This window comes from Petromyzon marinus, chromosome 20, assembly GCF_048934315.1.
Source record: "Petromyzon marinus isolate PM22_M1 ecotype Great Lakes invasive population chromosome 20, UKy_Petmar_22M1.pri1.0, whole genome shotgun sequence".
NCBI lineage: Eukaryota > Metazoa > Chordata > Hyperoartia > Petromyzontiformes > Petromyzontidae > Petromyzon > Petromyzon marinus.
In genome coordinates this window covers 8,951,447-8,971,973 of record NC_133686.1, presented here as the reverse complement: position 1 = coordinate 8,971,973, position 20,527 = coordinate 8,951,447, and the positions used below count along the sequence as shown (strand labels likewise).

Genomic DNA, 20,527 nt, shown 5'->3' with positions numbered 1-20,527 from the left:
CTGTGTGTTGAACTTCTTTTGCACCGTACGTAACCAACTGTGCTAATCTGTTCTAAAAAAATAGCTTTCAATCTAGATTATTTGAAAGTACGTAGCTCCAGTGGCTTCTTAATATTGGAAGGAAGAATGTTCCAGACCGCCGCAGAAGCGCATCTGAAAGCTAGCTCTCAAAAATCCATACCGATACGCAGAAACTCTTTTGCAGTACTGGCCTCTAGTGGCCACTCCGCAGCCGAGCGGGTTAAAGGTCTTGGACGCTCAATAAAATACCGTGCCATCCACAAAACCGTGATTACGTAGCGCTGGATTACAGTACATGTGACCAAACCACGATCAAAATCACAGCGGGTGCATTGGATCTCATTGGAATTCAGAAACTAATCAAAGCTGAACCAGCTAGGTATAGTTGAACCATCTTTCTGAGATGGCATGAGATCAAAAGCTAAGCAGAGTTGGTATCTCCAGGGCTTTTCGGGTGTTGTAGTCGTAGGACTGCGAGGTGGCGAGGAGATTGCACTATGGCAAAGGGTTCAATCCACACATAGACTCAATGGGTTGAATGTATGGGGTGCCACGGTGGTAGTATGTTTACTACCTTGCCTGGTATACACGAGGTTGTGGGTTCGAACCCGACCCTGACTACGTATATTTTGAATTTGCATGTTCTCCCCATGGTCGCGTGGGTTTTTCTCCGGGTTCTCTGGTTTTTCCACATGGTAAACCACTTCGTTGAGCTATCGTTCGTGGCCAGGTCGCTTCTGAACAGAGCTATGTAGCTCAGTGGGCCTTACCTGGTAAAATAGAATAAATAACTTGTTTAATCGTATCTTTGTATTGAATCTGCCAGTGCAAAGTATTAAGCGTTATCACCTGGCATTCCAGTTTCTTTCCACATGCTAAACACAATAATAGAATTAGCCTATCATTTCAGTACAGGGCACTCCTGAAATTGAGTCTTGAGTATCTTGATATTCAGTGAACCTGTCCTGGATAAAATAAAGGCATGATCATAAATTTGTAGCAGAATTTGGTTTCATAAAGTTCCAGGCAAAATACAAATGGTATCTTTGTCACGAATTCACAATGCTTTACTCTGTCACATGGGCTTACTACAATCCTTCACATTAAGTGAAGAGTATGCACTTTTGATAATGCCTCGTCATTGAAAGACAAGAGTGGAATTCAAATCAATGTGCTGCCAAAATCCGACGAGATGACAAGCTAATTGGCCACCCCCAAATTGAGTAAAATTAAGACACCAATGCAATACGTAGCTCTTTAGCAGATAAGTACATTCTGGATGGTGTATGAGACACTGGGAAGTAGTTTCTGTCAGGTGCTGTTCCTTGGCTGATCTCCGCTACAATAATATAATGGATTCTCCCTCTCTAACTGAGGCCATTGTCACAGTTGGTGGAGAAAGAGAGAACGTAATGTAAAAAAAAAACAGACCAGATAAGCACCAATTTGGTACAACAATGGAATTGGGGGTCTTGCAGCAACAGAGATGCATACGAATATCAACCTAGAAACGTAGGGTGTACAGATGTTACTGACGTTTCCCAAATGGCCTTCAAGCGATCTGCATTACAGACCCGATGCTGACAACTACAAAATCTAATTGCACAAATAGGAAAAGAGTGGATTTGTGGAATTGAAGATTCCCATAACAGCACAATGGCCTTTTTTCCTGTGTGCAATTGGATTTAATTGGAGTTGACACTTGCCCTCATTTGAATGCGGAATGCGGTGTAATAGTGCCGGCAAGAGAGTGATTGGAATTCCGTCCTTGGGAAAAAAAATAGCCAAACATTATCCTGTATTGGTTGCCACTTGCCCCGGTACATAATGAGCCTAACCTTTAATTCAGAAATCTCACGAGTAACCATAGTAATGGGTTTGCTATGAAGGTGTATAGTGGAGATGAAACGGAATGTGTTTAAAAACAGCCTTCAGCATTTCACAGAGCCCCATTCACAATCATAGGAATGAAGGGTACACTTACTGAGCTGTCCATTTGCAAAATGCCTATTCACATTCGCATACTGTATTGGAACAATATTAAACCACACAAAATTACTTTTCAAGCAATTATTAAGCGCATTACACATCAGTCAGACAATCTATTTATTGCCTCCTGGAATGTATAAAAAAAAACGGTTCAAATTCTGAGAATGAATTGCACCTCAGTGAATTCATCATCTGGCATCACCGGCCACTAAAACCTCATTTATCAAGACTCTTTAAGATTATCCCTTTATATTTCTCAATATTTTCTGAAGAAGAAGGCCAGTCTGTAAAAATAGGCCATCAAGATATTCCTTTGCTCTCAGATACATGAAAAAAACACATGTTGTTATTTATTAATTAACTTTTCATATTTTTTCTTTAAACTTATCTGATATTGAATCGATAGAAAGCTGTAAAAAAGAAAGATAAAAACAGGAGGTTCCCCTTCTTACTGCCGAGCGTGCACCATCACCACGCTCTCAAATCAATTCGAACTTTTCGTGTCCTGCGAGCAACAAGCAATTTCAGCTAGCACGGAATTCAGAAAGCGTACTGCTGGTGTTCAAAGTGAATTGAGATTCGTGATTGTGAAAAAAAGAAGCCAGGTTTTTCTTTATCATATATATTCAGCAAAAGTAGCCTAGTCTTTATGAACCTACCTAGCGAATTTGAATACGTAATGTTACGCAAGTTTGCGGCACGCATCCTACCGGACATCTGTTAAAAAAGAGTTTCGTAGTTCATTGGATTTCTCCAGGAAAAATAAAGATTCTGATTCTGATAATTGTTATAATTTGAATGTTATTTTGAAATTGGATTACAGGACACGATGAAATGCCTATATGTTAGAAAGTAATTGAAAGCTTGTTAGGATAAAAACCATAGGCAGATTGACTTCTATATTTGCGTGGGTTGGGGGGGGGGGCGTAGGGGTTCGCTTTGTTCCTCACATTAGGAATCGCGTGTGCATATAATGAATTAATTTGTTTTTAATGTTAATACGAAACTACTGAAAATAAATTAATTAAGTGTCCAGTTTGGGGGGGGGCAGAGCTCCCCCGTGATAACCCCCCCTCCCCCCCGCAACTCCGCCCATAATCAAAATGACAAAATAAAGAGATAAATGGTGTCAGGATGGACTACTTTTGGAAAACTTAATTTAAATATGAAAAGCAAGATACCAACGTGCCTGAAGAATGAGTTATTGTTTGTTTGTTGAATCGTCGAAGGCTACGTTACTGTCGCCGATTCAGAAACGTGGACACGAACAAAGAGCAAACGGAGCGAAACCTCGAAACGTGCGCAAAGAAGCATGAAGAGACGCCCGCTTGGAAGAATGACACTGAGAGAGGGAACGAGGGGATACGTGGGTCACGGAACAAATACAGATCGGAGGCATCACAAGGACGTGATTGCGATTGGGCAGGATGCATGGCGAGAAGGAACCATGGCTGATTTTGACCAAACTGGTGAAGCCATTTTTTTATTTCACCAAACTAGGCGCTAAATATAAACGCGTGGTTTTTTTTATCCAAAAACGACTAAACACTTTTTGACGCGTAAAAATATATATACAGAAACTATATTTCGCGTGCTAAATTGAGAAAGTATCAGGGGAAAAAATGCAAGTTATGTCTTAAAAGGAGCGGGACTCATTTTGGCCACAGATTGATGCGCCAAAGTGTCTTTAATTATTTCTTTTACAAGAACAATAACCCCACATAATAAACATAAACGTGTGAATTTATATCACATCTTAAGACTAGAAGCAACTTTCGATGCTGTACATGAACAGCTATTTACATCAGATAACGTGGAGAAAACATCAAATAACAGAGACTATTGCCGAAGAGACTACATGTAACAGGACCCTTTAGTACACGTGAGTAACCAACGTTATAAAACCCATCAACTTGTTGTGGCTTCAGAGTTTAATTGCCCCCCCCCCCAAATCACAGCTAAGCCGCTATGTGGATTTTCGCACGAAATATTGACAACAACCAACCTTAAACTGGGGTTTTATGGGGAATCTGCATTCGCTCATGAGTCTAGGACTTCGAACATTCTAGCAACAATTGTGATTGTTCCTCCTAGGCTGTCGGAAACACTCTCGTGTATACACCTCTAGTGGATCACACCTGTTCAGCTGCCTCATTAGACCGGTGTTTGCACACCACACTCTGTGATGAGCCGATACTTTGAACTGCAATAATGTGTTTAATATGTAGGCCAGGCTAGCAACCTGAGCCATACGAGGCACAGTTGAAACTGGATATAAGCAGGACCCTTGGGAGTCTCTCTGCTCTAAAGTGGCATTGCCTGAAATTTCGCCTATTATATATTTCTATTAGGGCAGTGTTACAGACAGCTGTTGAGTTTGTGTTATTTGTGCATGCGGAGTAAGACCGGCCGTACTTATATCTGAAGTAGTGTGCTTGTATCCGAATTTTCTCTTCGCCTTTCTCACCATGCGTGGCTTATATCAGAACCGTGCTGATGTAAAATGTATTTATATACAGATTCCACTTAACCATATCACAGGTTAATTGAAATAATATATGTTTTCTTCTTCTTTGTCACTTATTGGAAAGGAAGATCTCAATGTGTTGGTCGACTAGCTTTTTGGTTAATATTGAAGTCTTTCAGAGAGTCTTAAATATTCCTAAATACACTGGAGGGAGTCGATGGAGTCGGATGATGGATTCACCGATCATATTTGGCCCGCAGTTGCTTTACCCTTCCGAGTGATTATATTGTTAATCTCTCACCCCTCTGTTCTGGCACAACGAGACCGACTGCACGGGAGGCTTAGTGGGATAAGTAATACATGAGGATGATCGTGATGATGGGTGCAATGAGTTGGCAGCGTTTGGAGATTTATGAACGCACACCAAGAGTAGGGCTGCCACCCGCCCTGGTTTCCCAGAATCACCCTCGTTGTCAGTTAGATGTCGCGGGAAATGTATATGTTTGCCTAGTGGCATTAACAGTCTCAGTTATTGTCAGTTGCATAATACTACACCACTCAAGACATTGCATTTACATGTAGTTCTGTTATCTTCCGGCACTGAGAAAGATTATTCTTCCTATTGATATCTCCTCTTTTTGTACGTCAGAGTTGGCAACCCTAAGCATCAGTTTATATTGCGTGGATTTTCTTGCTGAAGCGCCATGACTTTCGCAAGTGTATGGCATTCAGGAGGGGTGTACCAAATTGGCCTGTCAGACTGCCCAGCCTTGTTCCTGCACTGCCTGGCAAAGAGATTTTCCCCAATTGTCCATCTGGCAGTTCACCAGCATTGGTTCAAGAAAGCCTGACTCCCATTGTCAAAACCGGCCCAGAATTTGCTCGTGTAGAACCAATGTTGTTTTAAAAACATAAAATAAAAATCCCTCCCAGAAGGCAATGTGTCTGATAGTACGTGTAGAATAAATACTTTTATGTTTGCTTTTTGCATGGAGGGACAGATATGGGAAGGGTGTATATTGTCTAGTATGTACGTTGAACTTCTTTCGCACCGTACGTAGCCAACTGTGCGAATCGGTCTACTTATTCACTTGGTTCATTGTCGGTGGAGATCAATCCGGGCTGCATTGAAGGCAGACAAGGCCATCTCGCTGCACTGGTAACACGGAGCGGCAGGGTTCCTGTACCCTGCAAGTCAGCAACCTCGACACATCGAGGTGTCGCAGATCAAACGTTGCTTCTTAAGAGTATTGCGGTATTGGGAGTGAAGGCAGTGTTGTTGGGGGGGGGGGGGGGGTCATGGGATTAATTAAATTGCTGCACTTAATAAGAGGGCGTGGGACCCGGAGTATTTCACCTGCATTGAGCTCCATAATGAAATTATCCACTCAAACAGGGGCTCGGTAGAACAGGTGGTTAAGTGGATACGTGATTACAATAGGAGAGGGCAGGAGGTAGTGGGCATGTTATGATGTGTTGAGTTATGAAAATCCATTCTTCCACTAATGATAATGCTTCGCTTGTGCCCATAAGAATAATTGTTTAAATAAGGTTATTTTTTGGGGGGGAGGGAGGGGTTAACAATAGGTAATGTACTCGATATTTTAAGGTGTCTGTAACTGGTTGAGGATTAAAATGTGAGTCACAAGCATGAGGGATGCTCTAACATGTGGTATAAGATGTGTAACTACACTATTCTATCACGTAATTGTCACTTGTATTACTTTAAATACCGGCCTTTGTCATCATCATCAACAACAATCATGAGCAATCCACTGCTGAATGGAGGCCACCCAAAGAGGAAACCATAACACACGATTTAGATTCATAATCTAGTGGAGGAATCCGAAGCAGATCCCTAAAGCAGACCATTCATATGCCACACTTGAAGAAATGACAACGCATGTTAACACATTATCTTTTTGCATAACACTCGCGAAAATTACTTGCTTTTTACCATAATTACGATATAGATGTGCTAGAAACTACAAATCAAGTAGAAAAAAAAACAAGAGCTTTAATTTCTGGAGGAGAGGTTTGACTGAATGTTCATCTATGTGAATTCTGCCCAAATATGGCCATAATTTAGTTTTCTTGATTAAATGTGTTTATATAAAGTATATATTGATGGAAAATGACTTGGACACAAATGGGTAAAAAATATATATAATGAAATGAGAAAAATGTACGATGTGCAAGTTGCCACAAATATGTAAAAATGTTACGGAATACATGAAAATACTATGAATAAATTAAATCACCTTGACGTGTACCCGTATATCATATATCCGGCTATCTTAATATTGATATCAGCAGATTGATACAACACACAAAAAGGAAAATCCCTTCACTTTCGTAATTTATTCCTTGACATCATGAAATGGAAATTGCTGATATCATGAATTCCTGATTAAGTGCCAATTCAACTTGTCAGAGAGACGGCCCAGCTGTCCTTTTTTATTGCGTTAGGATAAAAGGTAGCAGCAGCTAACACTCATGACAGCTCATTAGGGGAACTCAAAGACATCAGAATGCGCTGCGCCAGACACATCCACTAAATTACCGCTGAGCCGTCTGTTTTCAAGAGACTGAAGCAAGTGACAGATGCATGTGCATACTTACACTTATTTTTGTAGGCTCTTGACTGAAGCCACCCTGTCAATGTGAACAGAGATTCGTGTCATTTTTTTGAACGAACAGATAATGCAACAAGTAATGACTGTTCGGGTAATGCGTTTACACCGTCGTCGCCGCCGTTCCATGCAATCGCACTCAAGATGCATTGAAATTACATTGCTAGTCGATGTATATCGTTGCATTAATGTTTAACCGGTGCGGTGGTTTTCACGTTTTCAGCGACGGACACTGCAGCGCTTCGTGTTGCGCGTTCCAAAACGACCGATTAAAAAAAAGAAAACCCACACAAAGCAAAAGTAATCTCAAGACTATGCAAATTGGTTTCGTATGAAAACACAAGGCAATCCCAAGAGAGATAAGTATATGGATGTGTCCATATATTAAACACCAGTTCACCTTGAGGGGTGGAAGGTGTTGAGTGTGGGTTTTTTGAACAGGACATTTATCTGGGCTTAAAGGAATGCATTTGCTTTCATGCAACCAGCTAAAGAGGTACATTTACACAATCCACCTGGGCTCCATAACATTGTTTCTATTAGCCCATTTGTTAAGAATTTGCCTTCGGCTCACACTGGACATTCAATTAAAACAAGTTCCTTTTAACATATATTTAAAACGGCACCAATTAAAAACCCACAAGGCGAATGAATAACAACCGTCTCATACATTACTGCTTAATAACAAACGCTAACTTGTAGCACGTCTTTGAAAGAACTGGGAGAGATGTGTACAAGATGTAATGCTATTTTTGTACAATATAATCAGCCATTTAAAGCATGAGCATGCACTATCAAATTCTAACAACTGGTATTACAGAAGCGTCTGAGCAAATAGTGGTTGAGCACTACCAAGGATTATCATAAAACTGGGTTTGTAATTACACTAATTATGGATGTAGCATGTGTGTGTGTGTGCAATGAAAAGTTGCAGCTTCAGCAAATGACTGTATTGCTGAATTTAAAACAAACCTTACATCTTGTAAGTATGAATTGTCCTGCGCATATGCAACAATGCAGATCGTATATGTATTGTGTATATATGGCTTCCATCTCAAAGGACGAATTGCTTCTGTTAGTACGTCTATTAGCTCTGTGGTACTCATGAGTATGCATTGCGCCTATGATATATGAATTACAGTGAGGGAAAAAGTATTTGATCCCCTGCTGATTTTGTACGTTTGCGCACTGACAAAGAAATGATCAGTCTATCATTTTAATGGTAGGTTTATTTTAACAGTGATAGACAGAATAACAACAAAAAAATCCAGAAAAACGCATGTCAAAAATGTTATAAATTGATTTGCATTTTAATGAGGGAAATAAGTATTTGACCCCTCTGCAAAACATGACTTAGTACTTGGTGGCAAAACCCTTGTTGGCAATCACAGAGGTCAGACGTTTCTTGTAGTTGGCCACCAGGTTTGCACACATCTTAGGAGGGATTTTGTCCCACTCCTCTTTGCAGATTTTCTCCAAGTCGTTAAGGTTTCGAGGTTGACGTTTGGCAACTCGAACCTTCAGCTCCCTCCACAGATTGTTTTATGGGATTAAGGTCTGGAGACTGGCTAGGCCACTCCAGGACCTTAATGTTCTTCTTCTTGAGCCACTTTGTGTTGCCTTGGCCGTGTGTTTTGGGTCATTGTCATGCTGGAATACCCATCCACGACCCATTTTCAATGCCCTGGCTGAGGGAAGGAGGTATATGGCCCAGTCCATCGTCCCTTTGATGCGGTGAAGTTGTCCTGTCCCCTTAGCAGAAAAACACCCCCAAAGCATAATGTTTCCACCTCCATGTTTGACGGTGGGGATGGTGTTCTTGGGGTCATAGGCAGCATTCCTCCTTCTCCAAACACGGCGAGTTGAGTTGATGCCAAAGAGCTCCATTTTGGTCCCATCTGACCACAACACTTTCACCCAGTTGTCCTCTGAATCATTCAGATGTTCATTGGCAAACTTCAGACGGGCATGTACAGTGAGGGAAAAAAAGTATTTGATCCCCTGCTGATTTTGTACGTTTGCCCATTGACAAAGAAATGATCAGTCTATAATTTTAATGGTAGGTTTATTTGAAGAGTGAGAGACAGAATAACAACAACAAAATCCAGAAAAACGCATGTCAAAAATGTAATGAATTGATTTGCATTTTAATGAGGGAAATAAGTATTTGAACCCCTCTCAATCATAAAGATTTCTAGCTCCCAGGTGTCTTTTATACAGGTAAGGAGCTGAGATTAGGAGCACACTCTTAAACGGAGTGCTCCTAATCTCAGCTGTATAAAAGACACCTGTCCACAGAAGCAATCAATCAATCAGATTCCAAACTCTCCACCGTGGCCAAGACCAAAGAGCTCTCCAAGGATGTCAGGGACAAGATTGTAGACCTACACAAGGCTGTAATGGGCTACACGACCATTGCCAAGCAGCTTCGTGAGAAAGTGACAACAGTTGGTGCGATTTATTCGCAAATGGAAGAAACACAAAAGAACTGTCAATCTCCCTCGGCCTGGAGCTCCATGCAAGATCTCACCTCGTGGAGTTTCAATGATCATGAGAACGGTGAGGAATCAGCCCAGAACTACACGGGAGGATCTTGTCAATGATCTCAAGGCAGCTGGGACCATAGTCACCAAGAAAACAATTGGTAACACACTACGCCGTGAAGGACTGAAATCCTGCAGCGCCCGCAAGGTCCCCCTGCTCAAGAAAGCACATATACATGCCCGTCTGAAAGTGTTGTGGTTAGATGAGACCAAAATGTAGCTCTTTGGCAACAACTCAACTCGCCGTGTTTGGAGGAGGCGGAATGCTGCCTATGACCCCAAGAACACCATCCCCACCGTCAAACATGGAGGTGGAAACATTATTCTTTGGGGGTGTTTTTCTGCTAAGGGGACAGGACAACTTCACCGAATCAAAGGGACGATGGACGGGGCCATGTACCGTCAAATCGTGGGTGAGAACCTCCTTCCCTCAGCCAGGGCATTGAAAATGGGTTGTGGATGGGTATCCCAGCATGACAATGACCCAAAACACCCGGCCAATGCAACAAAGGAGTGGCTCAAGAAGAAGCACATTAAGGTCCTGGAGTGGCCTAGCCAGTCTCCAGACCTTAATCCCATAGAAAATCTGTGGAGGGAGCTGAAGGTTCGAGCTGCCAAACGTCAGCCTCGAAACCTTAATGACTTGGAGAAGATCTGCAAAGAGTGGGACAAAATCCCTCCTGAGATGTGTACAAACCTGGTGGCCAACTACAAGAAATGTCTGACCTCTTTGATTGCCAACAAGGGTTTTGCCACCAAGTACTAAGTCATGTTTTGCAGAGGGGTCAAATACTTATTTTCCTCATTAAAATGCAAATCAATTTATTACATTTTTGACATGCGTTTATCTGGATTTTGTTGTTGTTATTCTGTCTCTCACTGTTCAAATAAACCTACCATTAAAATGATAGACTGATCATTTCTTTGTCAGTGGGCAAACGTACAAAATCAGCAGGGGATCAAATACTTTTTTCCCTCACTGTCGGTATGTATTGTTAGACAGTTTTATAATACATTTCTATCCATATTAGCAAGTCAAATCAAACTATACTGTCCCTTTAGTATATGTGTGCATGGTATGGGTTGCCAGTATTACTGTATGTAATAGGTACTCGCTCACTACACTTGCCCCAGTAATCTGTATGGTTGTTGTGGTACGAATCAGGATTTAATATGATTTCATAATCAATTCTTTTTTACATTATGGTGAATTTATCGGCCTCAAGTGGCTGGAAGGGGACACGTCATAAAACACATGGATTGAAAAACCCTTGATGATTACACTTCAATAAACATCGTTATTAAGTAATCGATTAATAGTTACCGCCATATCTGCTAAGTCCTGTCTTACCAACTCTGCCCACGATCCTTCGCCACTTTACACGCGGCCTCTTGGTGCTCCTAGCCTGGCACAAGCGCCGTTGTGCCGTCACCACACTTAGTGGTGAATGTGGACTGCTGTTTGCGTGCGCACATGTGTCCATTGAACTATTTGGGGAATGGTGGCACCGCAGTTAGCGCACTGCACTCCGAGCCATTGTTCCAGTGCACGACCACGGCTAACATCAGTGGCGATTATACGAACCAGTCCTGGAGCTGTCCTAGGTCTACTCAGCCTTAAATGAGAAGCACCTGATGCGATGTCTCTAAGCATCGATAGTGGCACTTGGCACATCTGTCCACACCAGGTGCTCGCTAAAAACCAAGCACTTGCCCTTACAGTACCACGCGGCTGAACCTTTGTTTTGCACAGCCACTTAAGCAGCCAACGAGATAGCTGCGGACGAGAGCTGTGGGCTAGACACAGTGGGACGAGGCACGGCCATCACGCTTGCAGACGAGACCCAACTGAGGCGCGTGCCTATGTGTGAGAGGTCTACCTTAGCTGACGTGTGCGTTAAGTGACACGGGCACACGCACAGAGGCGCCTTATTCTCTGCAATGACCCACCGCCTGCTACCTGCCGCCCGTCTCGCTCGTCGGGGGTGCGTACGGGGATAAGGTTTTTTGTTGTTGTTTTCAAGCAGAGGGAACTACAAAAGAATACGCAATATTCTGGCGTCGCAATAAAACAACACAATATTAAAAACCTCTGCGACCGCCATAGCCCAGAGGCGTGTTATCTTGAGGTCATAACCCGCGCAAGCGAGAACTCGGAGGCCATCAGTGACTGAGACAATGACCACGGTAACAAAAACATAAACAGTACCAGCACGTACGAAATGAATACATTTCAAACCAAACAGCTTGTGTGTGTTTGTCTGCATCGTCCTTGTGTCTGTGAACGAAAAACAAACGCGTTTAACAAGCCAGGATGTGTACATAGCACTTATGCCCAATATTGTGGGTGGTCCTGCTAATCACGTCTGGTAACCCCTGAAGCAGTTGTTTAACAAGATTGGCATTGATGATGCGACCCATAAGATATAAAATGCTTGAGAGTTAACTTGCGTAAACAAACTCTGCTTGATAATGTTGGTTCTGGGAATCCATGAGGTCGATGCACCGAAACATGTTTGTTTTTGACGTTATATTATTGCTTATGGCAATATGTTATAGGAACTGAATTCCAATGTCGTGGTCTTGATAGCCGTGATATAGTTCGTGTAGTTTTGCCGCTCCTCCATTTAGGGACTGCAGTACTGTACAGTTAGTTTACTACATGGTCCATAGTTTCAGTTGTACGGCCCCAATAAGTTTTACATGTCACGCGCTGATGCTGGCTGTTGTGTGTCCTCTCTGCCCACGGTGGTGGTTATACCAGCTATCCTTCACTTTGTGTCATCTCGTATTGTAAAGATATGCAGCAGCTACGTTAGAATCGATTGTATTTACACCAAAATGTATACTGAAATCCCAATGATAATGAGTATTATGATCAGGGCTTATAACCGGTAACCATTTTCACAATCTATTACCGTTTAATGGATGGCACGCGCTGCGCCACGTGCAGTAACGCGTCAGAGTGGTCCTAAGCGACATTCCCCCGTTGGTTGAACTGCCTCTCGGGGACATTAATTCGAACCAGGGGCCATCGGATCGCAGGTCAATGGTTGTTGTAAAAAGCCACAGCACCACGGAACCTCCTGTTGGTTGTATCAGCTAAATGCAACAGGCGCAAGTTTGTGACACCTTTATTAAGGCGTACATTTATTTAAAGTAGTTTTACAATTAATATTACAAGTATTTTTAAAAAAAAATGAATTATAAGCGCCCGCGATCCATATCGGTAGGGGACAAAGCGACCAACCCCTTCCCCACTCCCCCAAACACAGAAGTCACACTCCGCCTCTGGCTAAATGATCATGTTTTTTGCTCGACATTTCTATATGCGCGCCAAACCGGAAACCGCTTTCTTTCAATTTTTCATTCGGTAACAGCCGTGCACATTTAGTTTTTTTTTTAACAACCCGCACCATTATCGCTGTACGAACATCCCTCTTAGTATTCACCGAGCGCGCTGTATTATACATTGCCATCTGCATCAGCAACTCATCGTAAGTGAATACACTTTTAGTCGACTCAATACACATTTGAAACTCATTACTTGTATTTCCAAGTTATGCAAAATACTTTAACACGGCAATCCATCTTAATTTGATTGGTTTCTGTGGTAACTTTGATCCAAAGCCAAAGCCAGCCATCGTGGCCAATTCGTATGGTGTAAGCACGAAGCAGAACGGGGTTAAGCACCGAGTAAGGATGTCACAGGCACGGACATGCGTGGACGCGGGCGTCGATATAAACCTACGGGCAAGATATGCCGACATCATTGTCTGATCATTTATGCAAATGATCTACAGGGGTGGTGCAGATGTCTTGTGACCGCCCCCCCCCCACCCATAATTAATTGACCCCTAAATTTGTTTCCTTTGCATATTCATTTCTATTTTAAATAAACCTTACTTAAAAAAAAATACATATATTCCGTTTTAGATAATTCAATGGTGGATCACAAGACATCTGGACCACCCTGTACACACATGAGCGCGTCTGGATGTCTTGCGCGCGCGTGCACACGCGGCTCTTTGAAGACCACCACACACCGATAGGGTCGGTATTGATGGTTCACCTTGAACGCAGTCTGCAGTGTGCACAGGTCACGAGTTAACGCGTAAGGGGGGGGGGGGGGGGGCGGGGTTCTACTCACACATCTTCCTCGGAATATTTTATTCGCCCAAAATAAATTCGCTTTTTATTTGATTTGCAGGTCGGGTGATGGTCATTACGACTGAGCTACCTTAGAAGGGCACCGGAGGTGTGGGATGGGGGGAGTTACGACAACTTCATAAGAGGGACCCCCACCCCCTCTTATTCACCACACCAATCACGGCCATCAACCGTCCACGTGGAAACACTTTTCGCTCAATTGCCGCTGGCAGCGTTTCAGATACTCACCAGGCTACTTCTGAAGCCGTCCACTGGCTCGCCGACATCGATGTGCACACACAAACGGGGATTCATCTTTCACTCGACATTTGTAAGAACGCTGCTAGCTAGCTGGGTTTGAATGCATATTATATTATTGGCGTAAGGCACTGCCACTAGAGTACAGTGCACCTTTATTCATAATACTCCTATTTGACCCGACATGCCGAAAATACTATGCACGAGACGTCGCGTGTAATACTGCTGGTACGTGTATAAAAACCTGTTGACAGAATCAGTCTTTATTCGAATCAGAATCTTTATAAATGCTGGAGGAATCCAATGAGCTATAAAGCCATTTTTCACAAATGTCCAGTAGACCTCCTCCCCCTGATGTTAACAGGGTGGATGTGGCATGCAGAACTAATTCCTGGAACAGCACTGGGGACTGTTGCGTCTGAAATGAACCCCCTGCATGTCAAACGGTGCCAGATCCAACTTCCCACCGCCAATTCTAGATTTGAAGCTTTCGTGACTGCAAGGATCCATACTCTTTGGTTCTATTCGGTAAAGTCACGTAGGTAAAAATAAAATAACAAAAATCACGGCGTTTCGGCCACAACACAAGTGGCCTTCATCAGGTGAAGGGACCGGACTGTCCAGAGGACAGCGTTAGAGTGAAGACAGCCAAGCCCAGGTCGCGTCCTTTAAGCTGTGTGGGAGGAGATGAAGACAAACTTCCGTCTGTGCATGCGTCGCCCGCTCACCTGGAGCTCGTGAACGGCCTCCTCCTCCTCCTCCTCCTGCTGCTGCTGCTGCGTGGACTCCGACACCGGCACGGAGCCCAGGAACCACCACTGGATCTCGAGGGGGGCGAAGGCAGGCGCGCCTCCTCCCCGGTAAGAGCAAGTCAGGTCCACGTCTTGGCCCTCCCTGGCGCGCATGTCTCCCGGGATCTGCACGAACCTGCCTGGTGCGCAAGCGTCCCATCAGCTGTTCTCAGCCACTGCGTGTCTTGTTTGTGGCTGTGTGTGTGTGTGTGAGAGTGACCCAGTGAGGAGCGGTGCACTGCGCTATGGATCTGGCAGGCCCGAGTTCGATTTACGCTCACGGCCAACACCGGTGACGATGATCTGAACCGATCCTGGGACTCTCCTAGGTCGACTTGGCCTCAAACGCGGTGTATAAACATCATCACTAGGGAGACAAAGGCGGTCCGGCGTGGTGCTGGCCACCCACCCCCTCGTGTGTCGTGCCGCCCTTCAAAGGTGCTCGCTAAGAGCACTTGCCCCAACAGTCTGTCAAGGCTGTAGGGGTAATCTTTGTGATTGAGTGACAGTGCCATATTTTGCACAGCACGAGTTGCTGCTTCTCTCTGCAGTCAACGAGGAAGTTCAACAAGTTCGAATAAAAAAACACGATATTAAACCCCTACAACTTAAATACACTGCTAGGATGTGGGTTTTTATGTCAGTTGTCCATGATCAATCCGGGTTCTCAAGTGTAATGAATTTATACCCCAGTCATCAAAAATACCGATTGTTTACATTGTCTTAACCCAGCTCTGAAGATCTATATTTTAAAAAAAGCTGATTGACTGCCATGCGACACGCATCTGCCATCCGACACGCAGTAGGGTGTGTGATGTAGCAGCGAGTTCAGAACTAGTTCTGTGAGATCTTCCGTGGGCCGTTCCCGATAACCGCGTAATGCACTACAGTAATGTGTCAAAGTTAGAAATGAACACTTCGTCTTTCATGTGAAAAATAACAACAAATAGAAGGCCCATCATCAGTCTATGGGTCTTCTCGAGCGGAGTGCTTTGCAACTGGTGTGATGACGCGGTATTTTCTGAATTGTGGGCGAGCAGGGAACTCTGCTCGCAAAGCTACGATTGACGGAACTCTCCATGCCGTTCAGTGGCCGATACAGCCCCCCCCCCATCCACCTCCCTGAGTGTGGCCTTTTACAGGAAATGTCGCTCTGTTGGTTGGTGCTTTATTAACGAAGCGTTCTGATGTATGAATGCTGGTCAACATGGAATATTAAAAAAAATCACTGCCTTGAGAGATTATTATGTAACGACATATAGGGACTATGAAAGCGATTTGGTGTCCGAAATTAAACTGGTGACCTAGGGTAGTATCCTCACGAGTTCTTCTTACATGAGTGTTCGTCACTCATTTTCACAGTGGGGGGGGGGGGAACTTTCGCCGATAAGACATCATCAGTGTTAGGGCCGCAACACCATTTGAAACCATTGGGGTTTGTCAGCACGGCGTGGGGTGTATTCACATTTGTGTATAGCCTGGGGCCGCACTAAAGGCTTTGCAATGAAGACCACCGTCTTAAACGGGAGGGGGGGGATGTGAGAGGCAACCACCGTGGGAGAGAGCGACACCTTGAAAGTGCTACAGGAGTCTCTCTTGTTCCGCGCCCCCTGGCGGTGGCAGCTAACATTGTCGCTGTTGATTTTACGCGCTATCCATCAAGCAAGTTCATATGCATCCGAACAGAACAGTGTCAAGAAATACCGTGCTATAAATTACTCTTTCCTTCTACGACTTCTTCCCGTGATTTTACTAGTTTTACTCATTGTGCTATACGTGACAAACAGCTATGGGTTGCAGATACTTTAAGTGGAAACCAACCCCACCACGATATTGAAAATCTCCCTCGATGTTGCACACCTGACCACGTGTATTCTGGCGAATAGTGATGAAGAATTCCATATACAGTAACACTGATCATGCAATATAATCGTCCCGGAAAACCTGACTAAGTCGCTTGACCCACGTTAAAGAGGGCCTTGCATGGGAATGTTTGGCCACTGAATTTAAACGAGTGTGTTTGGTACGTGTGAGGAAACCCCAGTGTCCAAATAAAACCAAGCACGTCGCGTATTAGTGGGTAACAAGGACAAAGACCCCCCGTCTAGCCTCAACAGACTGTTGGGGCAAGTGCTGTTATCGAGCACCTATGAAGGCCGGTACGGTACACGAGGTAGTGGGTGGCCAACACCACGCCGTCTTTGTCTCCCCAGCGGCAATGTTTACACATCGCACTAGCTACTCAATTGAGGCTGAGTCGACCTAGGAGAGGCCCCGCACCGGTTCTGATAATTGTCACCGGTGTTGGGCTTGAGCGGGAATCGAACTTGGGTCGCCGGGTTCGTAGAGCATGCCACCGCTCATGCGCACACGCGCACACACAAAGACTCCGCACAGATGAATGCAATAATCAACTTGCTGCACTGCCACCTTCCGGCCACCTCGCAGCGCACCGACCGGCTAACCCCTAAGCGGCGGTCACAACAGGCGTACACGGCCACCAAAGACAACGCTCCCCCGCACAGACTTTAAGAAACTGTTGGGGCAAGTGCTGTTAGCGAGCACCTATGAAAGCCGGCACGGCACACGAGGGCGTGAGCGGCCACCACCACCACCACCACCACATACATTGATTGCGTCTTCACGACTCCCCGGGGCCACTCCGCTCCCCCGTCCCAATCAACAGATGTGTCCATCGTCCCCCCCACGCTCTCCTCCTTATTTACACGTGAATGGGAACAGCGCTGGAATCATAGACTGCGGGATCTGTTCTTGCGTTCACGATCTCAATGGCAATATATCGAGGTCTGCTAGCCACGACGAGAGAGACAGAGAAAGAGAGAGAGCGTGTGCGGTCTTGCCAGTCCTCCGTTGAACAAAGCAGACAGCAGTGGGTTTACGAGACCAGGGGTTGGCAACCTGGCGCATGCGGCTCTTTAACGACTGCTTCGTGACATTTATCACAATTGCATTGCGGCCCTTTGAAATATTGCGGTATTTTTTTTGTTTGTTACAGAAATTAGAACAAACACCCCCCCCCCCCCCAAAAAAAAAAATGTCTCTTCTCGTTATTTTTGTTGCAAGACCCCTGCACTAGACGGTCCACAGGGCTGGGTTGCGTGGCCACGATCATGCTACCGTGCGGACATTGCACGGTAGCATGATCGTCGTGGCCACGACGAGGAAATTCGGAAGAAACTTGACTTAAAGCTTTCGTGACTGCAGGAATTCATATTCTTGGGTCTTTCGGTGAAGTTGCGTAGATAGGTTCAATGTAAAACAAAAAACTACGACGTTTCGATCGCGACACAAGCAATCGTCATCAGGATAAAAACAAATAGCGGAAAGCTCCTGATGACGATTGCTCGTGTTGCGATCGAAACGTCGTAGTTTTTTGTTAATTTTTTTTTTTAGTTTTCTCTGAACCTATCTACGTGACTTTACCGACAGACCCGAGAATGTGAATACGGAAGAGTTGGAGTTTGCAAGCGTGCGCTGAATGTGCCCGTCGTGGAAGCAAGGGGCTCTGGCGATGAAAAACGCGACTCCCCGCTGCGTTTGGCTGGCGTGGAATCGCGTGCCCCGCAATTGCGCACGCAGCAACCAAACACCGTTAGAGAACGAACTTTTACACGCGGATCAAACCGCGGCGCGTTGACGGCTCCTGATTGCAACGAGACACGTTCAGCAGCCGCTGCTGTCGCTTTGAGTGCAACGTGAGCGCAGGTAACCCCCCCCCCCCACCCCCCCACCCCCCCCGGCACTCTTGTGTGCCCTTTCATCCAGATGCTGTTCTCCTCTCGTTATGGGTAAATAAACAGCTTCAGAGGCTGCACAGGCTGCAAGCGACGTACCACTACGACGAGCGCTTGGGAATTCTGCGCCAAATGCACAAGAACCGCACGCATGATCCCTCTATGGACGTTCAGAGAGGCGCATTCGTATTACTTCTATTGTATGTCCACAAACACTCCGTGTATGTGGATGTTATGCAAGTGATATTTTAATTAAATTAGTTTAAACATATACATTTTACGATAGACATTTTTTTTTCTAAAGAGACTCCCACCGCCGTATCTCTCCTATAGGGATGCATTCCAAGATTGATAGCCTTTTCGCATCGATTGGTTTAAGAATCCGAGAAAATTCACCCCCTTATCGCGTAAACACATCGTAATATAAACGTCGTTTGCCGGATCTTCGTCAAGATTGCCACAACTGGTGCGCACACAAGTAATCCCCCTCACTTCCGATTGGCACGGTTGGCCGCGTACGGCGCGAAAGAAGTTCAACATGCATACACACAAGTCGCAACGGGCGACGTGTCAGAAGAGAGACTGACGGAATCCTAGCGCGTGGAGTTGCGGGGGGGTTTGGGGTAAAGTTGCGGCGACGTTTACGGACGTTGCGCGCTGATTGCGCAACATCGTCACCGACGAAGCGCGCACGTAACAGAGCGGACGAGCAACAGCGAACTTACCCTTTGCCACGGCCAGGATCGCTGCTGCTGCTACCACCACAGTGACGCTCGCAGAGCATCCCGTTCCGAGCATATTTGTGCAGAGAGAGGGTGGGGGGGGGGGGTCTCTCTCTCTCCTCCGTCGAGTCGCGTCTGACTCTCCTCGAACTCGACCACGTTCAAGCGAGAAGAGTGCGCATGGCCACCACGATCTAGACGAGGTCTTGGCTCGTCCGCCCGCAGCGCCGAGCCACGCAGTCTCGTGCCACCACCACCACCACCATCATCATCTCGGAGTGCGTCATTGCAAGCAGCTTGCGCCGGTGAGGAATACGAACACGTGGCGCCGAAGATGTTCGATTTGATCCCTGGTTTCTTCCAGAGGTTCGGAACACCGCTTGACCGTGTGTCTGTGTGTGTTGAGTAGAGTTCTATTTTTAAATGTGAACTCAACAGCACAGCGGCGCAACGATAACCAGCATGTGTCTGCTTGTGACGATAGAGCAATTGATTAGGGCTGGAGGAAGCTCACTAAATTAAGGACCAGCGCAGCAACGCGAACATAATACTGGGGATGCATTACGCGCCGAGAATTCTTATTCTGGGTTTATTATTATTCTATTTATAGGATCAGCACAAGGGCTGTGTTATTTCTTGCTCGGCAGGATAACACACGGATAAAGAAAGAGCCCTCCCGGCACGGCCTTTAACGCATGACCGGCGGCACGTACACACAGCCACCAGTGAATACGGTGGTGGTGGTAGCGGCAACTCTGAATCGTCCGCGTCTCTCTCTCTCTCCCTTCCCTCTCCTCGCTCTCTTCTTACACCGCTCTCTCTCTCTCGCTCGCTCTCTCTCTCGCTCTTCGTTCGCTCTTGCTGGCTGGAGCTCCCCCTCCTCACCAACCCCCCTCCTCCCCTACCCCCCCTAAGGCGAGCCGCCCCGCTCATACATAATCAAGGAGTTTGCACTGGTGGATGCAGCTTGGTGAGCACAAAAAGTCGTGGGCGACGCCAGAAGATAAGCCCTGCAGAGAGCGGTATCATCCGTCACGCAGCCACCGCTAATCAAGAAGAGCTCGGGGCGGAATGAATCTACTGAGCCATCGAGCCGGCTCAGATCCTGCTGCTGTAGCTGCCCCCACTCCCTTCTCATCTCCCCCCCCTCTCTCTTTCACTCCGTTTTATCATCTCTGCACCTCCCTCTGCTTTACCTT

General features: G+C 45.4%; 1 protein-coding gene across 2 annotated transcripts in view; it reads right to left on the bottom strand.

The window, feature by feature from the left end:
* The window catches only part of LOC116944133 (V-set and transmembrane domain-containing protein 2-like protein), a 36,185-nt gene extending 16,009 nt beyond the window's left edge, over positions 1 to 20,176 (bottom strand). The window contains exons 1-3 of one of the 2 annotated variants that reach the window (XM_032957591.2): positions 19,332 to 20,176; positions 14,789 to 14,987; positions 7,100 to 7,132 (exon numbers count right to left, since the gene is read on the bottom strand). In XM_032957591.2, the coding sequence (XP_032813482.2) occupies positions 7,100 to 7,132; positions 14,789 to 14,987; positions 19,332 to 19,390 (291 nt within the window). In that variant the 5' untranslated portion in view covers positions 19,391 to 20,176. Of the gene's footprint in view, positions 1 to 7,099; positions 7,133 to 14,788; positions 14,992 to 19,331 lie in introns of both variants that reach the window. The other variant, XM_032957590.2, reaches the window with a different exon arrangement.
* Between the last annotated feature and the right edge of the window lie 351 nt (positions 20,177 to 20,527).